The following is a 16750-nucleotide window of genomic DNA, read 5'->3' as shown; positions in this document are numbered from 1 at the left end:
CCCAGCGATTACTCCATTTTGTAGATGGAGAGGTGATGACCGTGCTGGGTGAGGAAGTGCAGAACGAGGCCAGTTGGGTGGAGCACCGTGTCCCACAGTGGGCAGGCGGGGGAGGGACAGGCTTGGCGGAGGGGCTGGGCTCGGCTTTGGCTGTGGGGCGGGAGGTGTGCACAGAGGCCTGTCCCCGCAGTGGTGGGCCGGGCATCTGACCCACCTGCTCCCCACAGGGAGTTCAGGCACAAGACTAACATCACCTTCAACAACAACGACACCGTGTCCTTTCTCGAGTACCGCAACTTCCAGTTCCAGCCCTCCATGTCCCACGGCTCGGAGAGCGACTACATCGTCATGCCCAACATCCTGGTCCTGGTGAGGCTGCCCCGTGGCCCCCGCCGCCTCGCACCCTGGCCTCGTCCCCTGAATCTCCTCCCGCCTGCCCCTCGCACGGAGAGCAGTCCCCGAGGTGGTTGGAGCGTGAGGACTCACGCCTGTGGGTGGCTCTTGGCCCCGTGCTGTCTCCACCACCCCGCTGGGTTCTGAGGTTCCCAGGTGGGTCCAGCTGTCTCTGGTTTGGAAGTCCTGGCCGAAGCATTTTTTTTTTTCCTTTTCAATTTACACTTCTGAGATTTCCAAAAGGAGCTGTCTTGTTGGGGGCTGAGCCACATGCCCGCCTCTGGGACTGGGGCTGGAGTTCACTTGGCCTGAGTCCTGTGGGGTGCACGGGGGAGAAGGGGCTTTTGGGAGCACGTGGTCCTGGCACTGGAGGAGCAGAGGGTGGTTCTGGTGTCCCGGACACACCTCGAGGCCACTCCAGGGGTCTCCTGCACCCCAAAATTTTCTTTCATGGGCTCTTTGCCATGAGGCCCAGCAGGGGCTGAGGGAGGATGGGCCAGCCACGGCCAGCCTGCGACACGGGTCCCTTGGCCTTGCAGGGTGCAGCGGTGATGATGGAGGACAAGCCCATGAGCCTGAAATTCATCATGACCTTGGCGTTCAGCACCCTCGGTGAGCGTGCCTTCATGAACCGCACTGTGGGGGAGATCATGTGGGGCTACAGCGACCCGCTCGTGAACCTCATCAACAAGTACTTTCCCGGCACCTTCCCCTTCAAGGACAAGTTCGGGTTATTTGCTGAGGTACGTGTGGCCTGCTGAGAAGCCAAAGTTTCAGACCTGTGTCCTGTCTTCCCCGACACAGCCTGGACACCGGTCACCAGCTCGCCTTGTAGCTGGCTGGGGGTGTAGGGGCTGTGGGTTGTAAGTGGCAGAGAACCTGACTCAAACCAGCTTAAGTGAAATGGGGAGTGTTGGGGCTTATAGAACTGAAAATGCTAGGGGTGGATTCAGGTACAGCTTGATCCAGGCTCAAATGATGTGCCTGGGCATTACCTTAGCAAATTGGAGGCTTTGCTGGAAGAAGTGGGCACGACTGCTGGGGAGTCAGATCACAAGCCGACTCTCTTGACTCCTGACCACCTGGTAGGGTCACTGATTGGGCTTCTGAGACAACATCTCGTCCACGTAGGGTCTGACCCTCACCTTGGCTCCCTCACAGCAGGTTTCAGTGAGTCCTCGGGACTGCTCCAGCCTCAGCCATCTCGTTGGCCTCTGCTGGTCAGGGTAGAGTGCCGGGGGGTGTATTGCGGTGCTGCATGTGATACACGCTCAGTACATTTATGTCAAGGGTGATGGGCTCCTGTCATGTGGGTAAATTGGCAAGTTTGGGGTAAGAGGCATGATTCTCTAAAAGCATCTTGTAAATCCTGAAGCGCTTTGCAAATGAAAGTTATTGTAAAGTCACTAGTTTAGTATAATCTATATTTAGTAGATTTAGTTTAGCATATCTACGTCTGACCGCCTGTAATGAAAACCTCACAAGAACAGTCTAGCGGTAGGCTGTTCAGTGTTAGCGTGGTGGCTTCATGGTCTTAAGTGATCTGGAAGCCTTCTGCTACTCTGCTCTGCTGTCCTTGGCATGTGGTTTTCATCTTCAAGATGCCCTCATGGTCCAAGTTGGCTGCTGGAGTGCCAGCTATCACATCACATTCCAGGCAGCACAGCAGGAAGGAAGTGGTGGGGCTTTGGGGAGCAGATGGAGGAACTGGGGCTAAAACAGCATGTCCCAGCTGCCTCCTTCTTCGGGAGGGAGAAAACCAATGCCCACTGACTTTCCATTGGCTAGAACGGAGTCACGTGGCCACACCTAGCTCCAGGGGAAGCTGAAAATGGGGTAGCCTTTTCGGTGGGTGTGCTGGTGCTGTGAGTATGGTTTGGGCTTTGTTATGAGGGAGAAAGGAGAGAGTGGACTTTGGGTAGTAACTGGCAGTTTCTGAGGCCCTGTGTCCATGATAATGATTGTTTAAGGGTCCTGGTGGGTGAGCATTTATTTATTTATTTTTTATTTTTGAGGCATAGTCTCACTCTGTCGCCCAGGCTGGAGTGCAGTGGCGTGATCTTGGCTCACTGCAACCTCTGCCTCCCGGGTTCAAGCTGTTCTTTTGCCTCAGCCTCCTGAGTAGCTGGGACTAGAGGTACCTGCCACCACCTTGGCTAATTTTTTCTGTATTTAGTACAGACGGGGTTTCAGCATATTGGTCAGGCTGGTCTCGAACTCCTGACCTTGTGATCCACCCGCCTCAACCTCCCAAAGTGCTGGCACTACAAATGTGAGCCACCGTGCCAGGCCAGCATTTGTTAATAGTAGCGATAATAATGAAAATAGAGACTAGCATTTTGCGCGCCTCCTGTGTCTGGGCACTGCCCCTGGCCCTTCTGCACATAAGCCCCTTACTGCTCCCCTTTGTAGTGGCTCTGGTTATTCTTGGCTCCACTTGGGCAGGTGACAGAGACACACAGGAGGCCAGGCCGGGGCCTCGTGCTGGGTCCTGTCTGGAAGGTCTGTGATGTGGGCAGCCCTTAGGTCAGCTGACCCTGGCGGAGCGCCTCAGTGTGCTCTTCCCTGCACAGCACTTCTAGATCTTTCCTTTCAGTCACTCATACCGTTTTGTGCTTTGCACGTCCTTGGGATTAGAAACCAGCTTCTGGGAGATGCCCTCAGAGCATCAGAGCCTGGGCCCTACTTCAAGAAACGCTCCATTAACTCTGATAGGTTAGACCAGGCCAGGCTGTGCTGCTTCGACAAGCAGCCCCAGAATCTTCGTGGCTCAGAACAGCCAAGACTGCCTCCTTGCACTCCACGTCCAGTGTGGGTGACTGGAGCACCCTGGCTTGTGATGGTCACTTGGGGACCCAGGTCGAGGGAGGCTCCGTCTTGACACATACCTCCTCAGCGGCCCGGCGAGAGGTGTGTACACAGTCCTTCAAGCATCCCCCCGGCTGACATGCCGCTTCTCCTTTTTCATTGTTTGGGGAGCTGACCTGGCCACGTTCTATTTTGCACTGGGGTGGGGTGTGGTGGGGGCGATCTGACGTTCACCTGGGAGGAAAGCCAGACTCTCCTGGAGCTGGGAAGGGAGGGTGGAACACTGCAGCCACCGGAACGCAGGACCGTCCCTCCTAGAAAGCCCCCAAGCCTCCTCTCAGTCCCCAGACACTGGGCCTGTGGCAGTGAACCAGATGCCAGGGGCTCTGTCCTTCTGGTGGAGGGGAGGAGAGCTCAGCCTAGGATGTCAGACCAGGCCAGCTCAACGGCTGGCCCGAGCCTTAACCATGCTGTTCCCTGCTGTGTCTGCAGCTCAACAACTCCAACTCTGGGCTCTTCACGGTGTTCACAGGGGTCCAGAACATCAGCAGGATCCACCTTGTGGACAAGTGGAATGGGCTGAGCAAGGTGAGGGGCGAGAGGCGAGGGCCCCTGTCGCTGGGGAGAGGGGAAAGGGGAGGGTGGGCTGGGCTGTGGCTGCACGGGAATGGCAGGGACCACAGGGTCCCTTCTTCCTTTGTCATGAAGAGGGTGCTGGGAGGATGAACACCCTTGCAGTTGGAGGAGGGAGTTTACCTCTGGGTAAAGCTTTACCAGCCAGAGGGGCAGGCAGGGTTAGTGGTTAGTGACTGCTCACTGAGACCTGGCATCTGCTGGAGATGGAGTGCTTTCTTTCTTTTGGTTCTTTTCTTACAAAATGTTTTGAAATATTACACTAGAACACAGAAGACATTCACATAACAAAACAAGAGAGAGAGAAGTGCCCTTAGTGTCACCTCCCACCCCTACCCGTCACCCCACAGGAAACCCAGTTAGCAGTTTGGGATCCATTCCTCCCGTCCATCTTCATCCATGTGCATGCCTGTGTGTACACAGAGAAATACGGCATTTTTTCTTCTTTGCACCTCGTGAAATCATGCTACATGCATTGCTTTTTTCACCTTCGTGACCTTTTCTGAGTATGTGTGAAAATGATTGTGCAGGTACCCACGACCTGCTCCCCATGGCAGTTACTGCAAAGACCCTGAGGGCTGGGACAAAACGTACCCCAACCAGTGCCCAGAGTGGCAAAAATCACCATCTGCAACCAGCGGTAGCCATGCATGGTAGCTAGAGTTCATTTCATCGTGGCTTGTATATTTCAGTGTACTACGTGTGCACGTGATTTCAAACATTCTCAGGGTACGGAAGATCGGAAAGGGAGCAGTTGGTTTTGTCTCGCTGCCCAGAGGCAGTTTCCCGGATAGGTTCTGCTTTGGGGTGCCCAGTGGTGGCCACCGTTATGATTTTCATCTTGCCGATTCCTAACCCCATCTGCTTTTAGGAGGTGCCTGTTGACTTCCACTCTGAGGGCTGAGCACAGCTGTGCCCCACCTCTCACCTTACCTGTTCACCACACCTCTTGCCAGATTCAGGCTGGAGATACAGGTGACAGGCCCATCTTGCAGATGAAAGAACTGAGTCCCTGGCCAAGTTCCACATTCAGGGGTCTGGGGGTGGGCAGCTGTGGTCGGCGTTCTGTCTGTCTGTCTACACAGCCTGCCCTCTTCCCACCACACCAGTATTGGGAATTGAGTGGCCATGTCTGCACCAGGGCAAGCAGGATTTATGGCACCTGAGAGGGCTTATTAAGGGGCCTTGACCCTACTGAGGGGCCCGTCCGATGTTTCCCGCAGGTTGCCTTCTGGCACTCCGATCAGTGCAACATGATCAATGGAACTTCTGGGCAAATGTGGCCGCCCTTCATGACTCCTGAGTCCTCGCTGGAGTTCTACAGCCCCGAGGCCTGCCGGTAATCGCTGGGACATGGGGCTTCTGGGCTTCCAAGGCCGCTTATGGCCAAATCCAGAGGCGCCGGCTATGCGCTTGGGAAGCATTTCGACTCATCGTGGATTTGATTCAGTAGCCATTGGCACTATCTTGAATTCTCTCTGGCCGCACCACCAGCTGAACTCCAGCTGCCAGTGCCTCCACACGGCCCAAAGGGAGGCTGCTGGTGGTGGTTTAGAGCCGGTGGTGCTGGGCCAGGAGGAGGGGGCGGGGCCTGTCAGGGTCTCTGGGGGCCGGGAAATGCAGGCGAGAGGTGGGCTTCCCCTGGCATCTGGCTGGCGGCCCCCGTGAGCATCTGGGTGCTGAGATACCGGCTGGCTCTGCTTGGCCCCTTCAGGCTCAGCTCTGCAGCCTGGGAGGCCTGAATGCATCCCATGGTCTCAGTTGTGGGGTCGGGGTAGACAGTGGGTAGCTCCTGCAGCCTTTTCTGGAGGCCTTGCTGTGTCGTGTTCCATTCTGGTCACTCTGGAAAAGTCCTTTACTTGGGAATCCACTCATGTGGACCTTGACTTATCTGCCCTCTCAGCAAACCTTGTGAAGCCCTACTGTGTGCCAGGTGCCCTGTAGTGACAGAGTGGGCCAGGTTTCCGTTCCTAGGAGGTTGTGTCCTATGAGGGCAACTCAGGCAAATGGACGAACACCAGAGTGTCAGAGAGTGACAGTGCTTTTGCTCTGTGTGGCCGCTTTTTGCTGTTTTAAATTTTTACTTATTTATTTATTTATTGAGACAGAGACTCGCTCTGTCACCAGGCTATAGAGTGGTGCAATCTCGGCTCACTGCAACCTCTGTCTCCCAGGTTCAAGAGATTCTCCTGCCTCAGCCTCCCAAGTAGCTGGGACTACAGGTGCCCGCCACCACGCCTGGCTAAGTTTTGTATTTTTTTTTTTAGTAGAGATGGGGTTTCACCATGTTGTTCAGGCTGGTCTTGATCTCCTGACCTCGTGATCTGCCCATCTCGGCCTCCCAAAGTGCTGGGATTGCAGGCGTGAGCCACCTCGCCCAGCCTTATTTATTTTGTTTTTTTTTTTTTACATATGGGGTCTCGCTATGTTGCCCAGGCTGGTCTTGAACTCCTGGCCTCAAGGGATCCTCCTGCTTCAGCCTCCCAAAGTGCTGGGATTGTAGGTGTGAGCCACCATACCCAGCTGACTTTTTAAAAACTGAATTTTAAACTTAGAGAAGTTACATGAGAAGTACAAGTGGCCCGCCTCCCCTTCACCCAGGTGTACTAGCCGCGTCTCTTTTGCTGTGTCACGCCCCCTGCCCCCTCCTCTCACTGGGTGTCCTTCCTGAACCATCCGAGAGTAGGTTGGAGGCTGCGTGGCACCCTTATGCCCAAATACTCAGTGGGTGTTATTCAGAAATGAGGACATTTTCTTACATAACCACAATGCTATTATCAAAATGAGGAAATGTGACGTTGACATAATACCATTATCTAAGCTGGCACTTTCCAATCAATCAAAATAGGCAAGGCACACACGCAGTTAAAAACTCTTAGTAGCTGCATTAATACAAGTAACAAGAAATTGGTGAAATTATTTTGAATAACGTATTTTATTTGACCTCATATATCAAAAATGTAATCACTTCAAGTGTAATTGAGGAGTTTTGGTTGTTTTATTTTTTTGCTAGCAAGCGTTAGAAATCTGGGATGTATTTTATATTTGCATCCCAATTTGGACTCGCCCCACGTCAAAGGCAGGATGGGCAGCCACGCTTAAGGAGTGGCTGCTGTGGACAGAGTGGGTAGCACAGTGCATGTTCAAGTTCAGAAGTGCTTTTGAGAAAGTGCAGGAGTGTGAACGGATGGAGGGTGAATGGGGTGGGTTTGGGGGACAGTGCTACCACCTGAGGAAGTGACAGCTGAACTGAGATCTGAAGTTTAATGGATGAAGATGCGAGAGAAGACTTCTTAGGCAGAGGCAGCGGCTGATGCAAAGGGCCTGGGGCAGGAGGGAGCATGCTTAGGAACCGCAAGGAGGCCCTGGGCCAGGGAAGGTGGCGGGGTGCTGAGCAGAGCTAGGCAGGAGCTGGAGAAGGACAATGCATCCTAATGGTAGGTTAGACTAGAAAGGTCACTGGCTTTCAGGGGCATGATGTCTTCTGTTCTTTTTTTAATTTCATAACTTTCAAAAAAGTTTTTTTTAAGAGACTGGGTTTCACCATGTTGCCCAGGCTGGTCTTGAACTCCTGGGCTCAAGTGATCCTCCCACCTCGGCCTCCCAAAGTGCTGGGGTTACAGGTGTAAGCCATGGTGCCTGGCATCTGTTCTTTAGTAAAACTTTATCTGGCTGTGGCTAACACATGGGTGTGGGTAGGGAGGCAGAGTCGAAGCAGAGAGGCCAGTTAGGAGGTCTCTTCAGCTACCCGGGCAAGAGATGGGGGCAGCGTGGACCTGAGAGGTGGTAGCGCCGGATCTGGGCAGCCTTTGGCAGGGTCTGGCTCTGGCCACCGGGTCTGGGTGTCCCCTCTCACCTTGTCTGTCCCCTGCAGGTCCATGAAGCTCATGTACAAAGAGCCAGGGGAGTTTGAAGGCATCCCCACCTACCGCTTCGTGGCCCCCAAAACCCTGTTCGCCAATGGGTCCACCTACCCACCCAATGAAGGCTTCTGCCCTTGCCGAGAGTCTGGAATTCAGAACGTCAGCACCTGCAGGTTCAGTACGTGTCGACCCTGTGCTGGGAGGGTGCGAGGAGGGTGGGGCCAACTGGGGGTTTATCTGCCCCAGGCTGTCTGCTTAATCTGTGGCCTCTGTACTCTTGATAATCCCATTAACCTGAAGATAATGAGGACCTCGGGAAGAGGATCTCAAGAGGAAGAAATGCCGTGTCTATTAGTTGCTGCCACAGTTGATTCCCATGAACTTAGAGCAGCACACACTTGGTATCTTGCAGTTCTGTGGTTCAGAAGTCCGTGTGGGTCTCCCCGCGCTCAGATCAAGGAGGCTGCGTTCCTTCTGGAGGCTCTGAGAATCCGGATCTGCCTTTTCCGGCTTCTAGAGGCCCCTCTGGACTTCTTGGGTCCCGGGCCCTTCCTCCACCTTTGAGGCTGACAACACAGCGTCCTTCTGATCCACTGTGTCCTGGAATTTCTTTCTCTGCCCCCTCTTCCAGTTCTAAGGACCCTTTAGACCACATTATATTCTCCTGAAAACCCCAGGACAATCTCCCAATCTTGTTTATTTTTATTTTTTTTTGAGACAGAGTCTCTGTCACCCAGGTTGGAGTGCAGTGGTGCCATTTCAGCTCATTGCAACCTCCGCCACCCAGGCTCAAGTGATCCTCCCACCTCAGCCTCCCGAGTAGCTGGGACCACAGGCATGCGCCACCACACCTGGCTAATTCTTTGTATTTTTGCTAGAGATGGGGTTTCACCATGTTGCCCAAGCTGGTCTTGAACTCCTGACCTCAAGCGATTCACCTGACTTGGCCTCCCAAAGTGCTGGGATTACAGGTGTGAGTGACCGCGCCCAGCCTATTTTTATTTTTTGAGACAAGGTATCACTCTGTAGCCTGGGGCTGGAATATAGCTCAGTGCAGCCTCTACCTCACCGGCTCAAGTGATCCTCCTGCCTCAGCCTCCTGAGTAGCTGGGACCACAGGTGCGAACCATGATACCTAGCTAGTTTTATTTTTGTAAACTTTTTGTAGAGATGTTGTCTCACCACGTTACCCTTGCTGGACTCAAATGCCTGGCCTCATGTGATCCACCCACTCTGCCTGTTGAAGCGCTAGAATTACAGGCCGGAGCCACTGTGCCCGGCCCAGCGTCCCGACCTTCAAGGCAGCTGCTGAGCAGGTTCAGTGCCCCTTTGCCCTGTGACCTAACATAGCCATGGGCTCTGGGGCTTAGGGCATGGATATGTCTGGGCGGCAGTTCGTCCGCCCTCCCACACCGTGACTTGGAACTTGAAAGTGAGGCTTGGTGGGAAGGACCCTTCACCCCATTCTGAGATGGAAAGAGGCTGGAGAGGGTCTGTGTGTTTTGTAACATCCTCTCGTTCCGCGGTGTGGGGCGGCTGGGCAGATGGGAGGACTGGTGCTGGCATGCTGTTTGCTGGCATTGTTGGTGCGTCTCAGCTGTGTGCCAGGCCCAGAGGCGCCCCCACCTCCAGCTGCTCAGTCTGGACCCTCGGGTGGCAGTTGGATTCCCTGTCCTCACCCAGCTCTTCCATTACATCAACAGGCCCCGATGGTGTTACCTCCAGGTTGAGTCCTCGCTCCTCCCTCTCTCTCGCCCTCCCATCCCCCGCTGCATCATCCAGGCCATGGACACATCCTTCCTGGTGGTCCAGCCCTTTCAATAGCCCACCCCGCAATGCAGCGTTGCCACTGTACTGTCCAGCTTCTAGACCATCCAGTGCGGTCACTGCTGGCCTTGTGTGGCTGTTTAAATTGAAATTGATTCAAATGAAATCAAATGAAAAGGCAGTTCCTTGGCTGCACTGGCCGTATGTTAAATGCTCATAAGCCGTGTGTGTCTAGCGGCTACCGTCTTGGATAGCGCAGATAGAGAACGTTTCCATCATCATAGGAAGTTCTGTAGCATCCAACGGCAGCAGAGGGATCTTTTAGCAACACGGGTCAGTGTGGTGGCTCACGCCTGTAATCACAATTCTGTGGGAGGCCGAGGCGGGTGGGAGGCCAAGAGTTCAAGACGAGCCTGGGCAACATAGCAAGACCTCTCTCTACCAAAAAAAAAACCAAAAAACAAAAAATTAGCCAGGCATGGCGGTGCCTGCCTGTAGTGCTAGCTATGTGGGAGGCTGGAGTGGGAGCTTGAGCCCAGAGGTCAAGGCTGCGTGACCTGTGATCACACGACTGCACTCCAGCCTAGGCAATGGCTAATTCTTTGTATTTTTGGTAGAAAAATACATCTCAAAAAAAAAATGCAGATTGCCACTGTACTGTTAAAATGTCCAGCAGCCTTTTCTGCATTCATAGTGAGGTCCAAACTCCCCACCGTGGCCCTGGACCCCACAGGATCCAGCCCCCGTCCCGCCCTAGCATCTCTGAAGGATCCAGCCCCCGTCCCGCCCTAGCATCTCTGAAGGATCCAGCCCCCGTCCCGCCCTAGCATCTCTGAAGGATCCAGCCCCCGTCCCGCCCTGGCATCTCTGAAGGATCCAGCCCCTGCTGGCCTCTCTGACTCCATTTCTCCCCACATGTGCCCTGTTCATTATTCTTCAGCCTTGGTGCCTTCTCACTGTGTCGAGTATATATCGAGGTCAGAGCTGCCTCAGGGCCTTTGCATGGGCCGCTTCCCCTGCTTGTAGTGCTCTTTGTCTGGACTTCTGAGCAGACAAACTCTTGGTCTTATTCCTAGCTTCTAGAATTGTGGCCTGCATTTAATGGATACTCATACAATATTTGAATATAGGGATGGCGAGTGTGTTCCATACTTCGGAAATGGAGGCTTGGGGCTGGATGTGACCAAGGGTTGGTGGGACTGGAAGCTGACCTTCTGTTTGACTGCGTCTTGCCTTTTGGGAGCCTTTTTTGGTTGAAGCCCCGACCTGCAGCTGGAGACGGCGACTCTGAAGGGCTGGTCTAGAGTCCTAGACCAGCAGGGGTCAGGAGGAAGGACAGTCAACAGGTCGGACGGTTTCCCCCATTTCCGGCGGAACAGAGCACCCTGTGAGCGAATGGTTTGGGGCTGTCTCCTGGTCCTGTCTGGCCCACCTGGGCATTGGCCTGTGTTTCATTCTTTCTTTGCTGGTGTTGGTGGGGATTTCTGCACTGAAGATTGAGATTCTGCCTGATAGGAGGTGAGTTACAGCAATGGTGGCAAGTGGCAGATGCTGGACTCCACTTGATTTAGGCCAAAAGGGCACTTCTTGGTTTGCGTAATGAAAAATTCCAGGGCAGATCCCTGCATTAGGCACAAGTCCAGAACTTAGATGTTGCCTGGAAGTTGCTCCTGCCAAGTCCCAGCTCACTTTTCTGCTGGACTGGCTTTGCTGGCAGGCAGGCTCTCCCCCCTGGCTGCCTGTGGAGGCTCCGGGCTCACCTCCACCCAGATCCGAATCCTGCAGAAAGTGGGCCACCTGCGTTTCCTCCAGTCCAGCACAAATCCCAGGGTTTGCTCTAACTGGTCCGCCTGGCACCCATGCCCAGCTCTGAACCAATCACAGTAGCTGAGGTGGACTATGCTGATTGGCCAGGCTCGTGTCGCCTGCTCAGCTGGCTCCCTGGGTGGGCTGGCCCCACTGGAAGCACAAGGCTGAGTGAAAGTAGGGAAAGTAGGGGTGTAGGGACCAGAAGAAGGGGGAGAAATGACATGCCCAGCCCTTCCAGGGGCTTGGGATGAGGTGTGCCCTGCCTTCTGTTAGCACATCTGCCAAAAGACTTTCAAAAGCGCAAGGGAATTTTAAAATATTTGTTTAAATAACGTTTTTTTCTTTTTTTACTAACATTTTTGAGACAGGGTTTCACTCTTTGCCCATGCTCAAGTGCAGTGGTGCAGTCACAGCTCACGGCAGCCTCGACCTCCTGGGCTCAAATGATTGTCTCACCTTAGCCTCCCAGGTAGCTGACAGCACCGGGCTACACCACCACATCTGGCTAATTTATTTTATTTTGAAATTTTTTGTGGAGATGAGGTTGTGCCGTCTTGCCTGGGGTTAGTTTTTGCTTCTAAACAAAATATACACAGATACAGAGACGTTCCCAGATGACTCATGCAGTTTCGGGGGTTTTTTGCTTTGTTTTTTTGAGCCAGGGTCTCACTCTGTTGCCCAGGCTGGAGTGAGTGGTACCATCACAGCTCACTGCAGCCTGACCTCCATCACTTGATTGATCCTCCCACCTCAGCCTCCCAAGCCGTTGGGACTACAGGCACTTGCTACTATGCCCAGCTAATTTTTAAATTTTTTGTAGAGAGGGGGTCTTATCATATTGCCCAGGCTAGTCTTGAAGTTCTGGGCTCAAGCGATTCTCCTGCCCAAAGTGCTGGGATTACAGGCATGAGCCGCTGCGCCCGGCTGACGTGCAGAGTTTGAAACTTGACAAAGTCAACGCACCACGTGGCCAGCACCCTGACTGAGAAACAGAACACAACAGGCCAGATGCCGCTCACGCTCCTCCCACCGCCCTGCTGTCCAGCCCCAGAGCTCAGCTGGTTTGCATCTCCATGCGAATGGACCCAAAGCCAGATTCCTGTTTCTCCTTTTCCGGCCTGTGCACCCCGGAGCACCCTGCTGTGATTCGTCCGTGACGTTGTGGCGGCTGCAGCACCTCTTCCTTGCTGCGTGGTGTTCCATCCTGGGCGCCACCTCCATCCTCTCACTCCTTCCGTCGCTCCTGGGCATCCGACTTCCTGTTTTTGACCATACCGTGGTGCACACGTGTCATGTGGTGCACCCATGTCCGTGTTTCTGTGGCGTTTTGTCTAAAGAGTAAAGGTACCCACGCCTTTGCCTTTCTGCGCCTTGAAACCCGCTGGACTTGGACACCTCCCTCATCTCAAACCTCCCTGTTGCACAAGGGCCTCCGACTTGCCTCATAGAGCTAACCAATTATCATCTGTGGCAATCCTGGGCAATTATGTCTGGCTAGATACACCATAAAGCTATAAATTAATTACCACTTATTGCCAGGAATATCTCTCTCGGCATGTTTGGTAATAAAATTGGAAGAAACGTGCACGGGCCCACGCAGACTTGCCCTCTGAAGCTAGGGCGGGGCCTGGCACGTTGCCCCATCCCAGCTTGATCTCCACCTGGGGCTGTGGGTGGGCCAGGGCTTGCTTGAGATTCCTCCAGGGTCTGGCTCTGTGGCTGCCTCCTCCATGGGGGGCCATGAGAGTGTTTCCACTTGGGGGCGATGCTCGTGTGTGCCCTATTGGGCAAAAAGGCTTGTGTCACATGGCTCTTTTGCCTGAGATGGGAGGATGAGAGGCAGCGTTTTCCAAATTGTGGAGGACATTCTCCCTGCGGGTTCTTGGGATAGCTTCAGAAGGTCCAGGGAGCTGAGAGGGAGCTTCTGGGCCCATCCTCTTTCTCTGCTTGCCATCACCTGCAGGAGAAGGTCTCTGTTGGTGCTGAGAGGGCTCCAAGACCCTTCCACACTCATCAGTCTTTTTTTGTTTTAAACAGAAAAAGACCAGGGCTTCCAGCTGAAGCCTGTGCAGTAACAGGTTCTAGTTAGAACTTACAACATTCATTATTTTGCATGATATTTATTGAAATATTTTCCCTTCCTTCCTTCCTTCCTTCCTTCCTTCCTTCCTTCCTTCCTTCCTTCCTTCCTTCCTTCCTTCCTTCCTTCCTTCCTTTTTTTTGACACTCTCTCTCTGTCGCCAAGGCTGGAGTGCAGTGGCACTATCTTGGCTCACTGCAGACTCTACAAACTGTCATCCAGGCTGGAGTGCAGTGGTGCAATCTCACCTACTGCAACCTCTGAAACCTCTGCCTCCCGAGTTCAAGCAATTCTCCTTCCTCAGCCTCCCGAGTAGCTGGGATTACAGGCTCGTACCAGGCCTGGCTGATTTTTGTATTTTTAGTAGAGATGGGGATCTCACCATGTCGCCCAGGTTGATCTTGAACTTCTGACCTCAAGTGATCTGCCCACCTCGGCCTCCCAAAGTACTGGGATCACAGGTGTGAGCCACCGCATCTGGCTCAAATATGTACTTTCTAATTGCGGCAAGTGTGTGCCAGGAATGGCACAGCTGTAAAGCTTCCCTTTAAAATACAGAGATTGCAGGATGGCAGCGGCAGTTGGTTCAGAGTATAACAGTGCAGAGGTTCTGGCATGAATGCTGCTTGAGAAACCTTAAGGCCAGGGATGCACAAGGACTGAGAAAGAAGAGGCCTGACATGGATCAAAATCCCAGCTTTTATTTCACACCAATGCCTGGCTTTGCTAAGAAAAGCAGAGGTACTTCCGAGGGGTAAGGGGAGGTGCATGGAAGCGTGGTTACTGGTCCTCTGGTCGGCAGTGAGGAAGGGCTGACGCTTTGTGGGAAGGAGACCTTGTGAGTTTGATTTGTTTTTTGTTTGTTTTGTTTTTCTTTCTTACTGAGGCACAATTCATGGAACATAAAATTAACCATTTTGAAGTGAACGATTCGGTGGCATTTAGCCCAGTCAAAACGTTGTGCAGCCGTCACCTGTATCTCACTCGAGAACATTTTCATCACACCGAAAGGAGACCCAGACTCATCAGCTGATCACTCCTGCCTCCTCCCCCAGCCCCTGCTCACCACCTGTTGGCTCTGTTTGTGGATTAGCAAGGTCTGGGTCCTTGTGAGCTTTTTAAATTTTTTTTTTCTTTTGAGACAGAATCTTGCTCTGTTGCCCGGGCCAGAGTTCTGTGGCACAATCACGGCTCACTGCGGCCTCAACCCCTGAGGCTCAAGTGATTCTCCCGCCTCAGCCTCCTGAGTAGCTGGGACTACATGCACACAGCACCCTGCCAGGCTAATTTTTGTATTTTTTTGTAGAGATGGGGTCTTGCCATGTTGCCCAGACTGGTCTACAATTCCTGGGCACAAGTGATCTGCCTGCTGAGGCCTCCCAAAGTGTTGGGATTACAGGGGTGAGCCATGGCGCCTGGCCCTCGTGAGCTTTGAAGAGAGGCCTGCCCACTGTTCCTTGTTAACTTGTCCCTCAGGTGAGCTGGTGTTTGCCTGGTTTGGCTGGTCCGTGGCGAGGTTGACCTCAGGTTTGTAGCAGGTGTGGGAGACCTGGCCGCAGGTGCACACACCTGAGCTCCGATTGTTGCTGCGTGGCCTGCAGGGGGCAGCGTGGGCTGCCTGGCTTGTGCTCGAGACACCCTCCCCATACCCAGGTGCAAATCTGGCGTCGCCTTTTCCATCCTCGTCTCCCTAGCTCCCGTGTGCTCCATGCCTCTCCCCTCCCTGTGTTTTTCTGCCATCCCTCCTACCTGGAACTCACTGCCAAGGCCTCCTCCTGCTCCTGTGAGAGGCCTCTGCCTTCCTTTGGTTTCTCCTGCCGGAATCAGCGGCTCTTGCCTCACCCCATCTCTGGTGCCGAGTTTAGCCCTCAGCTTAGGGCCCGGGCTCTTTACAGAATGGAGGAGGGGGTCCTCCTTGTCTGGTTATCTTGTCGTCTCCACGGGGGTGCTCTGTGGACCGCAGCTCTTTGCAGACCTCCAGCCTGGCAGGGCCTGCCGATGCGCTGTCCTCGCCTGATGCCCCTCCCTGCCCCTCTGCCTTCCAGGTGCCCCCTTGTTTCTCTCCCATCCTCACTTCCTCTACGCTGACCCGGTCCTGGCTGAAGCGGTGACTGGCCTGCACCCTAACCAGGAGGCACACTCCTTGTTCCTGGACATCCACCCGGTGAGCCGCTGCCATCCTCTGCGGTGGGTGGGGGTGGGGGCGCTGGGTCCTGGTTGGGACACACCTGGCCGCCTCCTCTCCCCGCAAGCACAGAGCCACTGTGGGCTGGGGTGGTGGGAAGCCTGGCTTTTAGGCTCTCGAGGCACCCAAGGTCCTTGCTTTAACGCGACTCCATAGTTCAAGGTAGTTCAAGGGATTTATGATCCCTTTCTAAGGTACTGGTTCTATCAGTGAACCCCAAGACAGTAAATTAATTAGAACTTATCAGCTGGGGTGTCTCCTACATGTGAGCTGGAGGCAGCCCTCTGGATGTGTCACGATACCATAAAGATCTTTAGGGAGAGCCTGGAACACCTTGCAGATAAATCACACAGGGAATTTGTCCCGTGTGAAGTTCTGTCTACAGGCAGGGAGCTGGACATCTGGCCCTCCCAGGGACATGCCCTCAGCCCGTGGCCTCTTTTCTTGGCACCTCTGGTCTCTGTAAAATATGCCCAGTTGGACTCAGTGGCTGCTACCATTGATTCAGAAATCTGTGGGTTTTCTGTTTCCTCGGTGGGCACTTGTGGTCTCTTCCTTGGGCCTTTAGTAAAATTAATTTTTTTTGAGACAGGGTCTCACTCTGTTGCCCAGGCTGGAGTGCAGTGGCATGATCATGGCTCACTGCAGCCTTGATCTCGCTGGGCTCAGGTGATCCTCCCCTCTCACCCTCCCTGGTAGCTGGGACTACAGACATGTGCCACCACGCCTGGCTAATTTTTATCTTTTGTAGAGATCACCATGTTGCCCAGTCTGCTCTCAAACTCCTGGACACAAGCGATCCTCCTGTCTAGGCCTCCCAAAGTGCTGGGATTACAGGCTTGAGCCACTGTGCCCAGCCAAGATTAATTTTCTGAATTGAAAAAGGAGAGCTGTGTATTTTTGAGGTGTACAATGTGATACTGTGATGTGCGTATATATTGTGGAATGCCTAAGAAAGCCAGTTAACCTAGGCATCACTCCACGTACTGACCGTGTGTTAGTGGTGAGAACATTTACAGTCCACGATCAGCAAATTTCAGGTATGCAGGACATGGCTGTTCAGTGTAGCCACTGTCATGTCGTACAGCGCAGTGTGGTGACCGCTGCTCTGCTGTACGGGAGATCTGAACTTGCTCCTCCTAACTGAAATCCTGTATCCTTTAACTGACCCCCATCCCCGCCTGCCTTCCCAGCCCCTGGTAGCCGGTATTC

The 16750-nt window shown here is 53.7% G+C and overlaps 1 protein-coding gene across 10 annotated transcripts in view; it reads left to right on the top strand.

Annotated features, from left to right (window-relative positions):
* SCARB1 (scavenger receptor class B member 1) overlaps positions 1–16750 on the top strand; it is an 85227-nt gene that overhangs the window by 45246 nt on the left and 23231 nt on the right. For all 10 annotated transcript variants that reach the window (XM_035258147.3, XM_035258146.3, XM_078337715.1 and 7 more), the window contains 6 exons: positions 228–369; positions 933–1136; positions 3694–3789; positions 5058–5173; positions 7709–7875; positions 15399–15517. In XM_035258147.3, the coding sequence (XP_035114038.1) occupies positions 228–369; positions 933–1136; positions 3694–3789; positions 5058–5173; positions 7709–7875; positions 15399–15517 (844 nt within the window). The remainder of the gene's footprint in view (positions 1–227; positions 370–932; positions 1137–3693; positions 3790–5057; positions 5174–7708; positions 7876–15398; positions 15518–16750) is intronic.

The sequence above is a fragment of the Callithrix jacchus genome, chromosome 9, assembly GCF_049354715.1.
Source record: "Callithrix jacchus isolate 240 chromosome 9, calJac240_pri, whole genome shotgun sequence".
In the NCBI taxonomy this organism is placed as follows: domain Eukaryota; kingdom Metazoa; phylum Chordata; class Mammalia; order Primates; family Cebidae; genus Callithrix; species Callithrix jacchus.
This window is presented reverse-complemented; position numbering and strand designations above follow the sequence as displayed.